The 20,005-nt window shown below is 36.3% G+C and overlaps 1 protein-coding gene across 5 annotated transcripts in view; it reads left to right on the forward strand.

Annotated features, from left to right (window-relative positions):
• Positions 1-20,005, forward strand: part of FER (FER tyrosine kinase) — a 163,509-nt gene that overhangs the window by 35,550 nt on the left and 107,954 nt on the right. For all 5 annotated transcript variants that reach the window (XM_054002674.1, XM_054002671.1, XM_054002675.1 and 2 more), the window contains exons 5-8: positions 8,243-8,426; positions 11,341-11,478; positions 12,904-13,023; positions 18,692-18,814. In XM_054002674.1, the coding sequence (XP_053858649.1) occupies positions 8,243-8,426; positions 11,341-11,478; positions 12,904-13,023; positions 18,692-18,814 (565 nt within the window). The remainder of the gene's footprint in view (positions 1-8,242; positions 8,427-11,340; positions 11,479-12,903; positions 13,024-18,691; positions 18,815-20,005) is intronic.

Genomic DNA, 20,005 nt, shown 5'->3' on the forward strand with positions numbered 1-20,005 from the left:
TTTTGGCATCAGTAAGAACTATTGTATGAGGAAGTAATTTTCATAATCACCTATGATATTTAGATGTTTCTAGCATTATAGTATGAAATATGGAATTTAAGGAGATAACTGATTTCAGGACCTTCCTGACCCAAATTAAGTGGGTAATACAGAGTAATCAATTACAGAGCGATTTCTACAACCTGTGTCTTTCTTATTGCAAAATGAAAATCTGGGAAATTGAACAAACTATGAGGAAATAGAACTGGAGAAGTTAGAAGATTGCCTCCAAAAGCAGGGTGCAATGATTTTTTTTTCTCAAGAACTAACTGTAAGTTGTGTAATGTACTGTATTGGGAATCAGTTAACATAAATATACATAATTACATTGGTTTGATATATAAAAGTAGGGTTTTTTCCCCCATCATATCTAGGCTTTTAAATTATTTGCTGTAATTTAAGTGCTTAGTCCATACTAAAATTCAATTGAGATAAAGATCATGTCCCACTAGTATTTGCTCCAGTTTAAGTCTGCGGAGCAGCTGAGTCAAGTTTTATGATTCTCTAATGTAAAAATATTTTATTGTATTAAAGAATTATGTTTATAGAAAAAGAGCTATTTGAAAGCCATGGCCATCTCATTCATGAGTGTAAAGAATGTGTTCAGTACCATAATGAAAGCAAATAATGTAATGGAGTGTTCTTTTTTAGAAAAGGTGTATCTCCAAAGTTGAAATAAATAAGGAAGAGTGTATTGGAGTTTTGGTATTGATAAACAAATGTAAAGACAGCAAAATACTCAGAAATTGTCTTTGTGGTTGAAAATGCTAAAAAAATGTGTAGATGGAAAAATAAATGCAGTTCTGGAAAATTACTGAAAAACTGCAGTTATAAACAATGGGAAGTGTGCTGTAGATCACTATATGCATTGACAGCTTTATAGTTTAGTGGTGGGATTTACAAAAATAACAGTTTCTAAATCAAACTGAAGAAGAAAATTATTATATGCTCAAGATTTGCATACTTACTCAGGAGAGGATTGTTGCTTCCTTAGGAAAAAAAAAATAGCAAAAGCTCTGATTCTCCCCTCTTTTTCATGTAAAAAAAAATCTGAAATCAAATACTGTGATACTTAGTGAGATTTTAATCCAGAAAATTGCAACAACTCTGGAGCCAAGCTGCTCAGGGTTCTGTGGGACCTTGCCTGTTCCCTCCATAGTCCTAAACCCTAAGGTTGCTCCTTCTCTGTCACTCCTCATCCATCCTGAGGCAGTGCTCCATGCACTCCAGCTGCTCTCTCATGTAAAGTACAACTCCCTCTCCTTGACTTCCTGGACTGCTTTTCCCCAGGAATCTGAACTCTCCATTGCATAGCTCCAGTCCTGCCTCTGTGATCCTGACAATATCTTGCCCCTACAGCTGCGCACAGACGCCCAACTCACCACTCTCATTGCCCACACTGCATACAGTAATACATAGGCATGTCATCCCAGCATGTTGAGGTCCTGGAGAGGATTTGTAGAACTTCTCACACTGGTGCTTTGCAGGGACCTTCTTGCCCACCTGCACCTGCTCTTTTGTTTTCTTTGTGATTGATCCCTTCCCATCTTACCGTGCCCTTTCCTTAGCAGTCTCCTTCTTCAGGACTATTGGTCACCCTCTCCATCCTGTGTAGTTCCTAGTTTACAGCCTTCCTAATCAGGTCAGTCATCTTACGGACAAAAATACTTTTACCGTGCTTAGGAAGGGGCTTCCTATCTTACAAGCAGATGGTGGTCTGCAAAAAGGATCCCATGGTTGTAGAATCCAGACCCCTGTGGCCGACCCTGGTTCTGCTGCTACTTACCAGCTTGTATTGTCAGTGTTCTCCTTGCACCCTTTCACTTCACTGGCAGGATTAAGGAGGACACAGCCTGGTCCCTTGTACTTTTCATGTCTGCCCCTAGGGCTCTGTAGTCACTTTTGGTACTGTCCAGATTTCCCCTGGCAGTGTCATTGCTGTCCACATGTCTCATGACTTTGCCTCTGCTGCTCTTCCCTGTGCTTGCCTATACCCAGAAATTTGGATGGATTTGGTTTTTGCAATCCCTGAACTACAAGAGATGGTTATGTTCCTGGCATATGTTTTAGTACTCAGTTTCTGTGGATCGTTAGCCACAGTTTTATTTATGTATAAAGACTTCCTTCCTTCTTGTTACTTGTTTACTCACCTTGTCCTTCTGTTTTTCATTTTGTTTGTCTGTTTCCACAGTTTTAGCATGTTTAAGGTTTCTCACAGTGTTTCTGTTGGAGGGATGTAACCATATATTGTGACACACAATGTGTCATTGGCTCCTTTTGAAAATAAATGAAATTATTTGTCAGAAGCTAGCCTTGTGTAATATTGTGTCATTGGCTACAATACATTGCTTCATATCTACATGGGATGGGATTTATTGTGTGCTGAAGCCAAAGGTCACGTTTCAATACCAGGAGCTATAAATCTAGAAATTTAGTTTGTCTGTTGTGAGCTAAGCCTTTATAATGATCTCTCTTGCCTCTTTTATGAATACTTTGTCATCACTTCGGAATGGCTGAATGTCTAACTGGAAGTTGGAAAACCTGGGAAAGAGGGGAAAAACCTGAGCTCATTGGCATAATTATTTCTTTTAAAGCCAAAATATGTGTGAAAATTTTCTCTATCTGCAGTGTTTATTTCCTTAAGGTCAGCTTCCCTGAGGCATTTGCACTGTACATTGATGGTGATTTACAGAAAGATGAAGTAAACATTATGAGCTGAAATTTTTCTCAGTTTATTGTCCCATCCACTATTTTTTCTTCTATTCTAGGTGATTATTAGGCGACAAGAGTCTAATAATTATGAGTGCAAGAACTTCGGATTAGCAAATCTGCCTTTTAATTGAAAATAGACTAAAACATTCTTTTCCCGGATGGCTGTGTTGTACTGTATGCAGTAAAATCTTAAATGAGTTTCTATTAGAAATTGAAATACTAGACTCCAGCATGAGTGAAAAAGCCAGCCTTTTCTTTGTAAATATAAAACTTTCATAATTGAATTTTGCAAGCTTCACAGTACAGTTTATGGTGTGACATATTGTATACCCATCAGTTTCTATTAACATTAAACCATTTTGTCAACAATTGATGGCAGCAGAATTATAATTAGATCTATTTATGAAATTCATTGTAGAGATAAAAAAAATTGGATATTTTCCTGTGCGCTAATTGATATGTAGAACAACTGTGTATGCTGCTTCACTGCATTTTGCTACTTTAAAAATAAATTACAATATGAAAATAATACTGTAACTGTGTTCCCTGAATTAAGTATAGATCCAAGGCTCTATTTTAAAGTTGAGTGAATATGATAATTTGATTTATGTCACAATTAGTTGAGGTGTTCTGCTGAGAAGTAATGTGTAGCAAAGGTATTTAGTCCTTAAAACAGATGGGAAAATCAGATAGTTTAGATGCTAATGTGGTTTCTGAAAGAGATATAGTATTACTAAACTGCGAGTTATGTGGATTTGATAATTTTACTGTAAATTTTCAGTTTAGTTTAGCTGTTGAAGGTGGTTTGTTGCAGTTCACAGGTCACAAGCCCATACTGATGGTACGTGGTATGATTTCAGATGTGCTAATACTTCATAAGCTGAAAAATTGATAAGGAATATATTTTAAACACATGCATAGACAACTCTTAGGTCTTAAACTACAACATATGGAGATGATTTTAGATTATTTGATCTAGGGCATGCTTGAGTAGGAATAGTCAAACACAGAATACCCCAAGAAACTTTGCCTGGGTCTTCTGGCTTCCCTGAAAGATGTGTCTCACTATGGACTGGCAAGCAAAACATTTCAGCCTTGACTTCCAACAGCTTTGTCCTCTCCTTTTTCATCCAGTCTTCATTCTGTAACTGTACATGACCTGTACATGACCTGTTCCCTTCCCTTCCAAATTTTCTTCAGTTACCTTCCAGTATTTCCCCATGCTCCACATACCTTTCCTTCTCCAGAAAGACCTTATGGTCTTTATGTTTTACACTGAAGATGACCAGATTGACTCTGTAGCTTTCTGTATTTAGAAAAAAGTCCATATGATACTTCTGTATGATACTCTGAAACGAGTTGAGGTTTTCTGGTCAGGAATAATGTATATACATTATATACATACAAGATATACAGGAGAAATTTAGTTCCAAAGGCTGATGTGAAAATAGGATTTTACACCATCCTGTTACATTGTTGTGCTGGTGTCAGACATGCATATTTGGGGGTATTTAACTTCTGGGATATTATTCTGATGTGTTGGATTATTTTTCCCCTTATAAATAGTCTACATTTCATTTAGAAATAAATAGCGTGGGCTTTTTTGGGGGGAAAATAAAAAAAAATTGGTCTCCTCATGAAACATGAGTTTAGATGGTTTGCCAAAGACAAAATCTGCTATGTCTGGCTAAAGTTTAAGATAGACTTGTGAATGTTATCTTTCCAAAACAGTGCTGCAGAAATTTTTAAAGTGGATTGTTTAATTCATACCTACTTGAAAAATTCTTCTCTGGTGACAGCTCTGGAGATGTGTTTTGTCTTTGTTGTACAGAGTACCTCAGATAAATTGTAGTGTAAGAAATCTATACCTTCCATATGCAAAATCAGGTCAGCAGTTGGATTGTTTTCAATTAAATGAAAGACATAATATCCTTTTAATTTTTATTAATCTGTGTTTGAAATGTAGCTGACAGTGGTGTGAAGTAGCAAGTTTCTAGAGAGCCATAGGAGAATACAAAGTGATAAAAACGTGCTTTGTCTTCATGTAATTTGTTACCTAGGGAGTTCCTGAGTCAGAAGTGCTGTCCTAGTTCTTAGTAGCTCTTCAGGATTTTTTTCTTTCTTTCTTTTTTTTTTTTTTTTTTTTTTTTTTTTTTTTTTTTTTGCATACACTTGTCCCTTCACTCTTAAACCATGTAAGCTTTTTTTAGAATACATAGGTTAGTTGCGTGTTCATTGAAGAAGATCTTTGATTTTACTCTTTCCATATAATGCCATATAATGTATGGTTTTTGCATTGAAAGAGGTTGTGCAGGTCTGTTAACTGTGTCTCTTCTTACATGTTCGTCCTCAGACTCCTAGTGCTTCAGGACCCTTCACTGTAGTAATTTTATCTGTATTTGTCTTGTTTCCTACCTTTCTGATGGTATTGCCCTTTTCTGAACCTTTTGTATGTCAGATATGTCCTCCTTGAGGTCAACAAATTGCATACTTTTAAGTGGATTTAATCAGTAGCATAACAACCCAGTCAATTTCTCTGCTAAATAACGTTGTGTTCAGCAGCTGCTGAACACTGAATTTATATTTTCATTAATCTTGCTGTACTGACCCCAAGATCTCATTTCTATGTGCATTTGGATTACTAAACCAGAATAGTTCTTTACCCATGTGCACTTCTCTAAATATTCACTCTATAATTTACTGTTGTTTTAATCAGTACCTATCAAGGTTTCTGTGTTGGTTTTGCATGCCCTGGTTTTTGGTAGTGGGGGACCACAGAGGTGGCTTCTGTGAGAAGCTGCCAAAAGCTTCCACCATGTCCAGCAGAGGCAATCCCTGATGGCTCTGAAGATGAACATGCTGCTGGCGAAAGCTGGGCCAGTGAGAGAGCTTGGTAATACCTCTGTGATGACATATTTAAGAGGAAAATCAAAACAAAGGGGACACAGTTTTTTCTACCCAGAGAAAAGGAGGAGAGAAAACAACATGGAGACACCAAGGTCAGTGGAGAAGGAGAGGGAGGAGCTGCTCCAGGCACCAGAGCCAAGATTCCTCTGCAGGCTGTGGTGAGACCATGCTGAAGCAGCTGTGCCCTGCAGCCCATGGGTCCACAGGGAATGCAGAGATCCACCTGCAGCCCATGGAGGAGGTGCCCATGCTGGAGTGGGTGGATGGCTGGAGGAGGCTGTGATCCAGTGGGAGACCCAGTGGAGAGAGGGCCCTTGCTTCCAGGCTGGAGCAGCCTGACCTTGGAGGACTGCACCCCGTTGAAAGAGAGAGACCCATGCCACAGCAGTTTTGGGCCGGCTGTCTGCCCATGGGGTAGTTCATGCTGCAGCAGGTGGGGTTTGGCTGCTGTTTGTGAGACTGGACCCACACTGGAGAAGTTCAGGGAGAGCTGTCTCCCATGGGAGGGACCCCACGGCCTCACAGGGGAAGGACTCCTCTCCCTGAGCAGCAGAAGAACCCCTCAGGTGATGAACTGACCAAAATCCCCACACCCTGTCTCCCTGCACTGTCAGTGGGAAGGAGGTAGGGGTTGGAGAGGAAAAAGGTGTTTTTAATGGTTTATTTGACTTCTCATTATCTTCCCCTGATTTTGTTAGTAATAAATTCACCTTGTGCCTTTAAGTTGAGCCTGTTTTGCCCTTGGAGTGTTTTCTTCCCATTCTTATTTCAATTCATCAGTCCTTCATTAAATTATTTTCTCTCTGCCCAACTGTGGCAGGGGAGAGTGGGCAAGCAGCTTTCATGGGTGCTCGGATTTGGCCAGTGTCAAACTATGACAGTTTTTTTTCTGCTTCTTCACATTTGTTTTCCCTGTTTGCTACTTTCAGACAGCATCTTCATCATCATTGTCTTCATCACCTCATCTATTGGAGTCCAGCTGATATTCTTGGTACTCTCCATTGAGGGCCTACTTCCTCCTGTATAAACTAATAATAATATTTTAGCTAAAACTATCTCAAGTACCTTTGAAGTTTCAAAGCTAAGCACCATCCAGTACTCATAATTTGTTCTCATTTCATTTATTCTCAACAACCTCTTTTCTGACAGCTTAGAAAAAAGAGATTCATTGACTTTTTCATGAAGTAATATTTCATCCTGGAAATCTCTGAAGGTCTGAGGTAGTGATCACAGAAGGAAAAAAAAATCCTTTCTTGTACCATCTCCTTTTATCTGGTGACTGTCGTTTCCTTTTTCTGACAAGGTTGCTGACTCCAATGTGTATGAAAGAGGATTTGTTACTGGTTTTCCCTCAACTTTTTTTTTTTAGTATGCCTTTAATGTTGCTCTGTTTTGATTTATTTGAGTTCACAGTCCTTTGTGTGTTCCTTATATGATATAGCTCTTCAAGGTCTGCTTTCAAGCAGCTGTTTTGCCACTTAGCTAGGAACGCTTACATTTTCTTTTTTCTCTACTGCTTTATGATGGGTAGTAGACATGTTCTTACTTACATAAATTATTTTAAGTTTATAAGAAATGCAGTGGCCTGAATGAGATTGCTTTAGGTAGCATATGTTTATCTGTGCAGATACTTGTGACTATGCACTTGATATTTGCAGATATGAGATTAATTTAAAATTATCTTAGTTCCTGAAAAAGTAATGACGTACTTTGTAAATATCAAGAAGACAGCAAGGATGTCATTAAAAGCTTATGTGTCTGTTCTGGTTATGGCTGAAATAAAGTTGATTTTCTTCACAGCAGCTGTTGCGGGGCTGCGTTTTGGATTTGTGGTGGGAAAAGTGTAGATAGCATACCCCAGATAGCTGTGCAGTTACTGTGGCAAAGAATGGAATATGTGACCTCATGAAGTACCTTGTACCTCTGCAATTCAACTCTCAACTGGTCCTGTCAGCTTGAACTTCAGGACTTTTGGTCTCAGTGGTGCAAGGCTGAGGCTGTAGAGCCAATCCTGATCAAGATACCAATGCGATAGGGAAATATTGAGTGTAGGAAAGAAGCTGCCCATTTTGAGCAGGAGTAACAGTGTGAGGGTTCAGCTGCTGTATGTAGACTGACTGCATAATTGGTTTATTAGGATTATAGGTAGCAATAAAAATGCTTGAATACAAAAAAATAATAATATATTTTTAGTGAATCTAGTGTAGGAGGACATCTCTTTCTCTTCTAAAAATATGATTTTGCAAATAAAAGCTTTGAGATAGTAATGCATCTGAGATGTCTTTCTTGTTGATAGTTGTATTATTTTTATACTTGTGGTTTTTATATACTTTTAGATAAGGAATTATTATGTTTCTGCTCAAAGAAAATAACCTTTTTCTTACAAAGTTTATCAATTAGAAAACCTAGACATTTGATCATACTAATTAATTGGAAGTGTTTGGATTTTACCTTCCTCATAGAAATACCTTAAAAATGACTGTAGAAAAAAGGGGCAAACTGACATAAATTTAGCAGGTGTGTTATCTGTAGGCCTGTATACTTTTTAAATCACCATGTGCATTTTTGTTTTGTTTTCTTGCAGGAAAGGAGACAGAGAAAGCCAAAGATCGGTGTGAAAAAGCCACTATGAAACTTCATATGTTGCATAACCAATATGTGTTGGCACTGAAAGGGGCACAATTACATCAGCACCAATATTACGATACTACACTTCCTCTCTTACTTGATTCACTACAGAAGATGCAAGAAGAAATGATTAAAGCCCTGTAAGATGTATTCTTAAATATTTCTAACTTACAAAATTTTTATGTGTAGTATTCTAATTAATTTATAAGAATAGTTGGAAATAAGAAGTTGTGATTAATTACTTATATATCAGGGGATAACAGTTGAAAAAAGTCTATCCAAATGATGCAGACAGTAGTTGTAAGTGCTTACTTAAGCCTACCAATAAGACACCATCTTCTTACAAATTCTTACAGATTGACTGCAGTGTTTATATTTGAGCTCATGATGTTTCCTTCAGCTAATAGACTATACCAAGTTTGTTGTTTCCTCTCTGGTAGTCATTATTATGAAATTACACCAGCAACAAATTTTGTTTAAACTGCCCAACTGTCTTGAAAGTGATTGTGGAAGAGCCACAATCAGATGCATAGTTAATGGTATGGGTAGGAGGATGAACAGGATTATGTAAACTTGATTTCACTGTAAGGAGTCTCCCCTTAAAAATACTATGACGTCTTTCCTAAAAGATCATTCTTGCATCATTACAGAGTACGTGCAAAGTGATGATATCTGAGAACAGATATTGAGGACTTTCAGCCCTCCTTTCTGGTTTGTAAGCACCAAAGGGTGGTTACTTTTTTTTTGTAAGTGTTCTTCATTTACATGGTGGTTACTCTTATGTAGTTCATTTTCTTGCCTATTCTGAAGTTAGAATTTGTCTTGATTTCAGTGCACAGGAAGTGAGGGAAAGTTGGGGATTCCACACTTTATACGGTGCAGGCATCATTAGCTTCCCTATGCAGTAATATTTTAATTTTTTTGGTTCAGGTGCTGGTATTGAAATAAACCTTTGTAGTACTCCCTGTACAGTCCTTTTAATTTTGTATGTAAGATTACAGCAAAAGGCTACAGTTAAATGTGTGTGCTCTAATTCACGTGATTTTTTTAGAATCACGAGATACAATAATTAACTGAGGAAATTTATGATGGAACAAGAGCTTATTGAAACTTACCTTTGCTCTTCCTGGAGTAAAAACCTGCAAAATCCTTTTGTCACTGCATAGATATTTTTGTGAGTTCTGAATGTATTGGAAAATTAGTCTATTATAATAACTTTGGTGCACATATAGAGATGCTGATTTCAAATGTAGAGCTTAGTGTGACAACCTCTGTGAAACTAAACTTCCTCAATAACCCTAATTTTGCAGGTGAATTAGTTTTTTAAACCTGAAAAAGTATAGATTAATATTGCTGATGATTTTTTCCTCTTTTTTGTCGTTGTAATTGATATAGATTCTCTTTCTCTTAGATATGGCATTGCTGTAGTTGATGTTTAGCTATCTTTTTTACATTACACTCCATGAAGTATTTTCTGGAACTTTTTCACACATCATATTCTCAGAAAACACAAGATTTAATGCCTTCTCTTGTCTGTTTTCTGCTCAGTACAAGTGCACTGAAAAAATCCTATCATACCATTGCTTTTTACAGAGCAAACATAACTTGAGATCTTATCCAGGAGAAATGCATTTACACTTTTTCCTCTGCATATTTGGTCAGCCAAAATTCATCAGTGTTTTTTGAGTGGCCACCATGCTTCAGATCCTGGAAAACTAGCAAATTTATCAGAGATAAAAATGAAATAGGAAATAATTATGAAGGTACATTAGGAAGAAAAACTAAAAGTTAAGGAGAATAGAAGGGTGTTCCAAGTATGTGTCACCAGATGCTATTAAGAGGAGTGTCACAATACCACCTCTTCCTCTGCCATTCACTCCTCATTTGGTTTTTCCCACTCTTGGAAGCAGGTAAAGACAAGGTTGAGTGGCTTGTACTTGCTCACAGCAACTTCTTGGTTAATTTTTTCTCCTCTTGAACACATATGCTTACTTGTGATTTATGCCTATTTTTGTTTGAATGACAAATAATGGATATAAAAAAACATTAGAACAAGACAGAAAATCAGCGTTGAAAGGAAATGTGTGCATTTCTGTAAATCGTTTTCCCTTGTGCCAGATTATATTTTGTCATGAAATATGAAAATCTTCAGTGTTACAAATGGGTAGTACAATGACTGGCTCTCACAATTAAGAGATTAATATTGTGTGTATGTTAAGAGAGGTTTTGTTGATGTATGGTTATGTTATTGTAGTTTGTTGGGACACGCTCTCTTCTCCCCATAGTCCCCTTTTCTCTCTGTATGGTTACCATTGGACAGCCTTGGTTGTCAGGGGCATGTAGAGGGAGGGCATGTCCCTGTGCCCCTTGCATGGGGCAGATGGGAATGGGAAGAGGTTGTTACTAGGGGGTTGTGGCATGACAACACCTGACCTCTGATCAGGTTGTAAGAAAGTAGCCTCCACCAATAAACAGCAAAGAAGAGTTGACTGACAGACTTTGGGAGGTGCCAGGGTTGGCTGATGTGATTTTCCTCCCCCATCAGGGGTATAAAAGGTGGAGCCATGTTGTGGGTGAACCTCTAGCAGTTGGCCACGCTCCCGGCGTTGGCCTTTTTCCTGATTCAGTCGTTCGTTGTGTCTGTTGAGGTTTAAAAAACCTTTGAAATTTTAACGTGAATGGTCTTTTCTCACATTCAGTGTAGGTGATAACAAGCGTCGCAAGTCCTGTGTGGAGAAGAGTGTTATCACTGAACTCTATACATTCCCTTTCCTTGTAATCTCTCCAGTTTTTAGTTTAGCTATGCTGTATGTTGGTGCACTGAAATCAACAGAAGGAGCGTGATCTTAAGAGACTCTAGCCAGCCTAAGCCTGTAGAGGAAAGTCCTCAGGTGATGCATTGTTTCTTTGAATAACATATTGTCATATTTTTCCCTTTTTAGCCAGTTGGAACAAGACTTTGTAGAAACAACAAATTGAAAATTTGAAGCATCTTCAATGCCATCTATGCCTTCAGTGCCATGTTATACACTAGACTTTTTTTTTCCTCTCTAGAAAAGGGATATTGGATGAGTATAGCGAGATCACCAGTCTTGTAACAGAAGAAATTGTGAATGTCCATAAAGAGATCCAGACCTCGGTGGAACAGATAGACCCTAACTCTGAGTATAATGACTTCATAGATACTCACAGGTAAGCATTTTCATCTCATGTTTCTTCTTGAGAAAACCCTGCAACTGCTTAAGTGTTCAGAGGAATTTGTTTCTGTTTGGTTCCTTTTACCTTGTTACTTGTAAAACTTCATCCTAATTTGAAAATTGTTTTACTTTGTGCGGGGACTGCTGGGCTCCAGGACGGTTTGGATGTGTGGTGAGGAGGGATCTCTGAAGCCCGGTCTTTAGAGCATATGGTTTATTGTAAAGGATGAAGGGCCCTGCTTGGAGTTGCCAGCCGCAACTCGTGGCAGGCCCAGGGGGAGCGGGGGGAGAGAGAGAGAGAGAGAGAGAGAGAGAGAGAGAGAGAGAGAGAGAGAGAGGGTTCCAGGTGAGCGTCCCAAGAGGAAGGTCCAAGAGAGAGCATCCGGTCCCTCGGCCACACCTTATCAGGGGGCTTCAAGGTGGGCTGGGACAGGACCTGGGCCAATGGGGTTACAGATACCTGATACTTCAGGGGAGGGTTACAGGTATGGGATGAACCATACATTGGGGGGTGAGACAGAACATTCCATTTGACCTTTTAGATCATCAGAAAGGGGGATTGCTTTCAGCTTGGCTGTATTATTGTTTTCGAGATGCTCAGTGATTAAGGTTTGGTATTTCAAACCTTGTTTTCATCTCGATATCTGTATTCTCTGATTCTTTTGCCAGGCCATCATATTTATAGGGCCTTGCTATTTCATCTTCCCCAACAACTTTGCACTTACAGAAAGCTGGCTGAACAGTCTGTTTGGCTGGCTCTAGAAAAACAAATTTCTGGTTACATGAGAAAAGCCATAACTTTGGTACTGACAGGAGACTACACATTACAGTCTAGACTCAACGTGAGACAATTTACTGTTTTTTTGGATACAATTTGCATTCTGGGCTAAACTTGTTCTAGTTGAAAATCAACTCTTAAGTACCTTTGTGCTCTGCAGTTGTTGCAGTTGCAGGTTGAGACTTCAGAACATGCAGATAACACAAGAAAGTTCTTACTTAAAAAGTGTATTTCCCATTTATTTCTTCATACTCTGTTTTAGTGTATGAAGAAATAGCTCTAAGACTTCTTGCATTATCTTTTTGTTGTTGTAATATGTGAATTTGTGGTCGTCACGTGCAGATTTATGATGGAAGCGGGTAAGAGGCACCCATTCACATTGGAAGTCTTAGAGAACCTTGATTGTGCTGTGAAATTGATTCAAAGAACTGTAGTGCATTTTATTAATTCATGAGATTTTAGAATTACGTTTTTTTTACAGGAAAAAGATTATGTATCCAATTGCTATCTATCTTTATATTTCATATATAATTTTAACTATAATCTAGTTAATGAAATACTTCAAAACCTAATGATTTGCTCTATGATCTACTCAAAGATACATGTTGATTTTGAAATTATAACAATTATTTACCAAATTAGGTCATCAGAAGTTGTTGAACAAGAAATAGAGTTTGATACATCTTTACTAGAAGAAAATGAAAACCTTCAAGCTAATGAGATCATGTGGAATAATTTAACAGCAGAAAGTTTGCAAGTCATGTAAGTCTTTACAAATATTTCATCTTTTGGAAGTGCTATTCTATGTTACATCTATGCTCACTTAGATCCTTGCAAGGCTGTGTCTCCATTTTTAAGGTCCAATTTCTAAGTGTAGTATTGTCAGGTTACAGGCTCTTTCCCATGCTGGTTGTATTTTCTTTGCACAAAATCCTTCTCCTTAGTCTCCCCAGAAACTTGCCCTTATTTTCAAAGTATGTAATTCTCTGTGCCAGTTAATAAAATGCCCCAAATCTATGATGAGTCCTCCTTGGGAAGGTGCTGGTTAATTTTCCCAAAAGTGTTTCCACATTCACTTTTTCCCTAGGAAAAACAGCAAAATACTTTGATGAAACCACTGAGTAGAGTGACATGTGGTCAGTGATTTAAATCACTGTAGAAAATTTTCATGAATAAATTTATCTTTCTTGTTTTACAAATGTTTGCTTTTGTTTTTTAAAGGAGATTGTTATTCATTATTGTAAACTTTAGAATACATTAACTTAGTAATACAGATGTAACTGTTGTATAGCATTTCACAGAGCTTTTAGCTATTCAGGGTGATGCACTACCTCTCTGTGTTTTGTTAATATATTGCCTAGTTAAACATTTTCATTAGTTTTACCAAGTTCACCTTTAATCATTTGTTATAGGGAATGAATCGACTGCTTGAGATCATTATGTTTGTATGTTATCAGCCTCAACTTTTGACATAAAATGGTCCTGCGTGGTCATCTGTGAGATTGCAACTGTTAAATCATGAATTAAAAATGGGAAATTCAGACTTTCATTGGTTAATGATGCTGTTTTTGCTGTGTCTGCTGTATTTCAGTTCATGTGAGACTTAACTGAAATGTTTTCCCCTTAGAAAGTATAACTGATGCAAATAAGACATTGATGGTATATTGTGGGAATTTTTACTTTTAGTTTTCTTCAATTTCAATTCCTTAAACAAGCTATGATCTTTATTTCTTGTAGGTTTTTCTGAAAACAAAAATCAGTTTGGTTTTCAAATGTAAACATATTGCAGTGTCTTCTGCAGGTTACTCTCATCCCTGTGTTTTCTCAACATGACAGAAACTCTGGATTTTATTAATTACTTTTTAATGCTATTAATCATCCTCTCTTTTTTCTCCATATAATTGGATTACTTTCTGTAAATCTATTCCACTGAAAATTGAATATTTTCAGAAATATTGAAATATTTTTTAATATTAAATATCTGCCTATTTAGTCATGAAGCAGCTTTATCTTATGAAAGGATCCCATGATAATTAAGCCCCGCCAATTCCTTTAAACATGCTTCTCTTTTTAATACATTCTGCATCGTTACTATATTGAGATTATTCCTGCCTAAACGGTGAGATGTTGTACATCTTGATGTACTTCAGCACAGTAGCAAGAAATATATAGATACCGAGCCTCCCTTTTCAACTGAATATTAAAATTTTTGAAAGAATTTGCCTTTGGCTTGCCTTTTGTATCCAACTTCTTAGAAATAAGACAGCAGCATGTCTAAATAAAAGAGATAAAATCTTGCTTTTCTAATAAACATTTCTGATGAAATATATAATTTTGTTATAAATGCATGTCTATATATTTACCTACATATATACATTTTCAGTACAATTTTCATAGTGTCCTGTTGCAAACCATTCATCCACTTGAAATGGTTTTGCAAATTGGAGAAATTTTATGGTGTGACATTATTTCTGGAACTCGAATCAGCTCTTTAAGCGTTGCTGTCTTTAAGGTGTTCACTTTCTGGTATAGATTTAGGGTTCTGAGAAAAACAGTTAAACCATAGTGGATCAGACCAAAGACAGATGCTCAACCGTCTTCATTCCCATGTTAGACAACAGGGAAAAAGTCTTGAGAGGAGAACAAAACCAGGATGATCATATAATGCTATTTCCTCAGCCTCCCATAATTTTCATTTCCGAAATATTTTGAGATAAATGTATTTAATGGCCATGGAGTTAGTTTATAATATCCTTGGAAGTACTTTTCTTCTGTGATCTTTTTCAGTCAGGTTCAGTGTGTAAAGTATCTGTTGTCCATAGAATTTTTGGTCAAGGAATTCCAGAAATTAACTCCCTATTTTGTGAACTTGCTGTTATCTTCTTTCATTTTATGACTCTTAAGCTTTTGTTTTGGAAGAAAAGAGGAACAATCTATTCCTTTCTGCCTATGATAATGTAAATTTCATGTAAATTTGTGTTCAAATTCTGTGATCTCTTTTTCAGAGCAATCTTTTAGCTTTAATCTGTCCTTTCACAAAGTTTACTCATCCTTTATCGATCTGGTTGTCTTTATTTGAATGTTTTCAAGGTTGCTATATTGGTTTTGAGATGAATGACTAGAATTTCACAGAGAGGGAGGCCTTTCAAGGTTTCCTGTGCTCTTACTCTGCTTTGGTTTTAACAAATCCTAGAGAAGCATTCAATTTGATTTTCTGACCCCAGCAGCTCATCAAGTCAGTGTTTTCAGGGAATTATCTACTGTATCTCTAAGATTTCATTTCTGAGTGGTAGTGGTCATTTTAGACCCATGCTCCATTTTCTATATAAATAAGGCTTTGGATTATTTTTTCCCCACTATGTACTTGCCTATTTCCATACATATTGAAATGACAGTCCAGGTACAGTGTGTCATAAGGTCCAGAATAATCCTTTTTTATTCTTCACATTCAGCCTTTCTCCTACCTCAAATAAGACTATACGATCAGCATTCTTTGTCACTTTTCAGACTGCCCTTTTATTTGGATTATTATGAACATATTAGGCAGTGCAGATTATTTATGAAGTACCACTGTTCCCTGGGACTGTAAAAACTGTTCATTATTATCCTGTTTGTCCTTTTGCTTTTTTTGTTACAGTTCATTTTTTGTTACAGTTCTTGGTAACTGTCTTTACTCATATATCTTGTTAACTGGGTTTTAGATATGTTGTTACAGTCTTGCCTTAAAGCCACTGCAACCAAAAAAAACCCCACTCGTATTTCTGTCAACTGTGTATTTCTAGAAATTTGCAAGCAAGAGAAGTGTAATCATTTATCCATGGCTGATGACTTTAAAAAGGTCAGCTCTGTACATGGTGAAGCAATCGAAATTTGACTTTTTATCGTCAGTATTAAAGTCGTGGCCTTGGAGCTTTAAAATGCTACATTATGTTTCTGTAGAGAACTACCTTTAGTATCTACCAAATAAGTGCACCTGGAGGATTTATTTCACAAACATTTAAAACATTCAAAGACTTATATTGATTTATAATCAATAATGTTTGGTTGAATCAGCTGTTTTATTGACTATGCAATAGAAAAACGACAGCTTTGCATACATAACTGTTTAACAGTTTTAACAACATATATTTTAAGGGAATGTGATGAGAAAACTGGTTTTTACATTTTAAGGTAAACTTGTATTTATGAATAAATTTTTGACAGGTAGTTTGGTAATTAAAAGTCAGTGTTGACTAGCTAACCTTTTTAAGCAATTATGTTATGATGTCTCCTGATAAATATTCATAGATGTCACTGAATAATACTGAGAAATTCTGAAGTGTAGCAGAATAAGAGTTTATGCTTTGAGTTATGCATTAAAAGCTGAGAGGAGGCAACCAGAATAAGCTAAAAGTTGATCAGTGAGCATAGTACAATCAAGTTATTCTGAAATATGAGTTCTCTAAGATCAAGCATTTATTTTAATTGATAATTGCAGCAGAACAGAGCTTAAAACTAAAGAAATATGAAAGAAAGCTTTCCAGCTAGGGGTATTGTGTGATTTTTAAAGTGTTTCAGTGACGAACTGTTAAGTCATAGAAACCCTTTTGTAAACTGATTGTATCCAGAAGGCAAATATGAGACGGCAAGAAAATTCCTTTGGCAAGCTACAGCCAAGATGATACAAGACAGATGCAGAATTATCAGCTGTAGCCAGTTTGAATGAAAGTTCTTGTTTAAACAAAGAATAGAAGCGGAGTGCAAGGAGGCAAGGGGTTTTGGTGCACCTGGTAGCTTCTTTTTGTTCTCTCTAAGATAAATAAAAATGTCCTGAAGTATCTCAGAAGCTTCAGGAAGAACTACATCAAGTTAATGTTTTAATCTGATGCTGGAATATAAAATACAAAATCTAATGAAGATGTTGTATCTGCATGTATATACTCATTCCTTCTACTGATGAAGTCTTACCAGTTTGGTTTTAATTTCTTGACTGTTGATGCTGGATCATTAGATAAAACATCTGCTTCCTGTAAATAATTTGTTAAGCAAATACAATGTTGATTAAAATTTTGTTTAGAAAGCTGATCAAAAAGCAGTTAATTTTTTTTAAATTACTTTCTTTAGCAAGGTATTTGGTAATAAGTTGGAGACTCAGTATAAGAAAACATAGAGAAGTTCAGCATAGAGATTTTGACAGCCTGAAACTAATAAAAATGTATATGAAAAGCAGAGCTGTGAGGATATTACTTTGAGGGAAATGTTTTAAGTATTTATCTTATCTCAGAATAAACACATGTAGAAGGTTTGTCTTTTGGGAAATAAATTTTGGTCGTTCACTCTATTGCCTTTTTTAGTGATTTTAGTCTCCTAGAATAAAGTGCATGACTGAGTATGGATCATATATAATCAACATTGTACAAAATATATTGGGAGGAGAGGACTGATTCAGTGTTTAGAACCAAATTACTCAGTTTGATATATATATGGATGTGTGGAATGTGCCTCCTAGATATTTAGAGAGTTGAGCGTACCCCTCCCTGGTCTGGAATGGTTTTGGGCCATAGATCTGTGCAGTGGTAAATGCTACATATATTTTGCTTGTGTTCCACTCTTTACTTCAGTAATTTTATTGAAATTGGGCTTGAAAATACAGGGGAAGTAGTTAAGATGTGTAAATAAATGACAAAAAGGAAACAAGATGTACATGCTTATTTATTTTTAACAGATTGTTCTTACTTAACAATTTCTTGATTTTAGAAGTTGTCATTATGTAAGCTATTTACATGCAGTGTTTACAATGCAAATGTTTTTGTACATTCACAGAATTTTTTTGTTATTGGAGTATTTACCAGGATAAGTATGAAGTGTTAGTAATGGTTTTAAAGTGTAATATCCCTTCTCTGTTAGTATTGAGTGGTTTTGTACTTTACTTTGAATTAACCATTACTAGAGATTGTAACCTAAAAAGGATATTTTTAAAGAAAGATACAATCATTATTACGACAGAAGGTGATCATTTGTACTTCTACTATTTCTAAAAGTAAATACAACCCAACTACTGATTCTGTGTATTTATTTAACACATGATTTATGAGTCAGACGGCCTTTGTCTTTCTTAAAGCATCTCATTAATTAGCAATATATTAGGAAGGCATTAATTCATGGAATTCATTGCATATTCTGGAAAAAATATTTTCTTGGTAGGAGAACCTGCAGGCTGGAGATCATTCTGTAACCTTGTGTATATACAGAGGCTCACATAGAATTCTAACAATGCAGATTAGCAATGTAAAGGTCCAGCCACACAAAAAAAAAAGAACTATCACTAAGCACTGAGTAACATAATCTAAAAAATAATGCTCTTTTACATCTTCAGGAAAAAGATTACAATATTTCCAGATATATACAGTTTATGCATTCACAGGTTGGGTTTCTGAACTCTGTTTTACAGGTTAAAAACAGTAATAGAAGAACTGATGCAGACACAGCAGACCCTTCTGAGCAAAGAGGAACTTGTTTTGGAACTAGAGAAAAAAATAGAAGAGTCATCTAAGACATGTGAAAAGAAATCTGAGTAAGTTGAAATTTAAATTTCAAAATACAGTAGTTTGAGGGGGAAAAATGTCTATAATGCAATTCCTAAAACTTAAGTGAGAAATAACCTTCACTAATCTTGTTCTGCTTTTGTGTTTAGCAATTACTGTGAAAAACAACAGTAAGTTAGTTTCTTTTCTCTAAAATAAACCTTGCACACTGCAGACCGCAACTCATTGAAGAACTGAGCAGGTCCATAAGTTTAATATAATTGTCATGGTTTGGCATGGCTCAAGAGCTGGACCTTTCATTAATTCAATTCAGCTTGTTCAAAGAAGATGAGTGTGTTCAGTTGCCTTTCTGTTTGGCAGAATTCCTTGTGAAGGTGTAATTCTGTGAGAGGCTTTCAGAGTCATGTGCAAGACTTTCTTATGCAGTAATATGTTTGCAACTTGTCAGGTTAAGTTCATTCTTCTTTGCATTTCCTTTACAGAAGTGTAAATGTAAAGAATATGAATCTCATACCCTGTAGTACTGCATAGTAAATGCCAAATGTGAGAGATTAGTCAGTGTTTTAGTGCACCATGAATAAAATATTATTATAAAGAATCATTCTTGGGCAACATCTTTAGGTTTTCTTCTACCTTTGGTTAGAAAAAATATTCACATACTCTTCAAAACTGATGTCAGTACAACAGATAAAGAAACCTTTTGTCTGTAGTGATATTTTTCATTGCAATCAGTCTTAATCTTACTAATTTGATCATAAATATTCGTTTACAGTACCAGTAGTGAATTGGAATGCAAGTCCTTTAGGTAGTCCTTCATTCACTGAAGTCTTGATGCTCTTTGTTGATGAAACCTTGTACCATGAAATATCATAATAGTATTTAATTCTAATCCAAAACTTTATTTATGTGACTGTTGTCAGTGTTTCACATAGATACTTTGTGTCCTTTCTTTGGTGAAGTTTGCACAGTGTGTTTTCCAATTTTTGGTTCTTGACCTGTCTTCTTTGCTATATGCTACTTAAAGGATAAATTATATTTGAACTAGTTGAGTTTGATGGGGTGGTGTTTGGTTTTTCCCTCTCAGTACTGGTTTGTTACCACTTATTACTCCCTGAAAATAGTTTAGACCATCACTGTATTTCTTACTGTGTGAAGGCTTCTCTGACTGATCCTTTAGTAGATGTTTGTGGTGCTGAGGAGATAATTTCAGTTCAAATTGC

The sequence above is a fragment of the Vidua macroura genome, chromosome Z (assembly GCF_024509145.1).
Source record: "Vidua macroura isolate BioBank_ID:100142 chromosome Z, ASM2450914v1, whole genome shotgun sequence".
Lineage (NCBI taxonomy): Eukaryota > Metazoa > Chordata > Aves > Passeriformes > Viduidae > Vidua > Vidua macroura.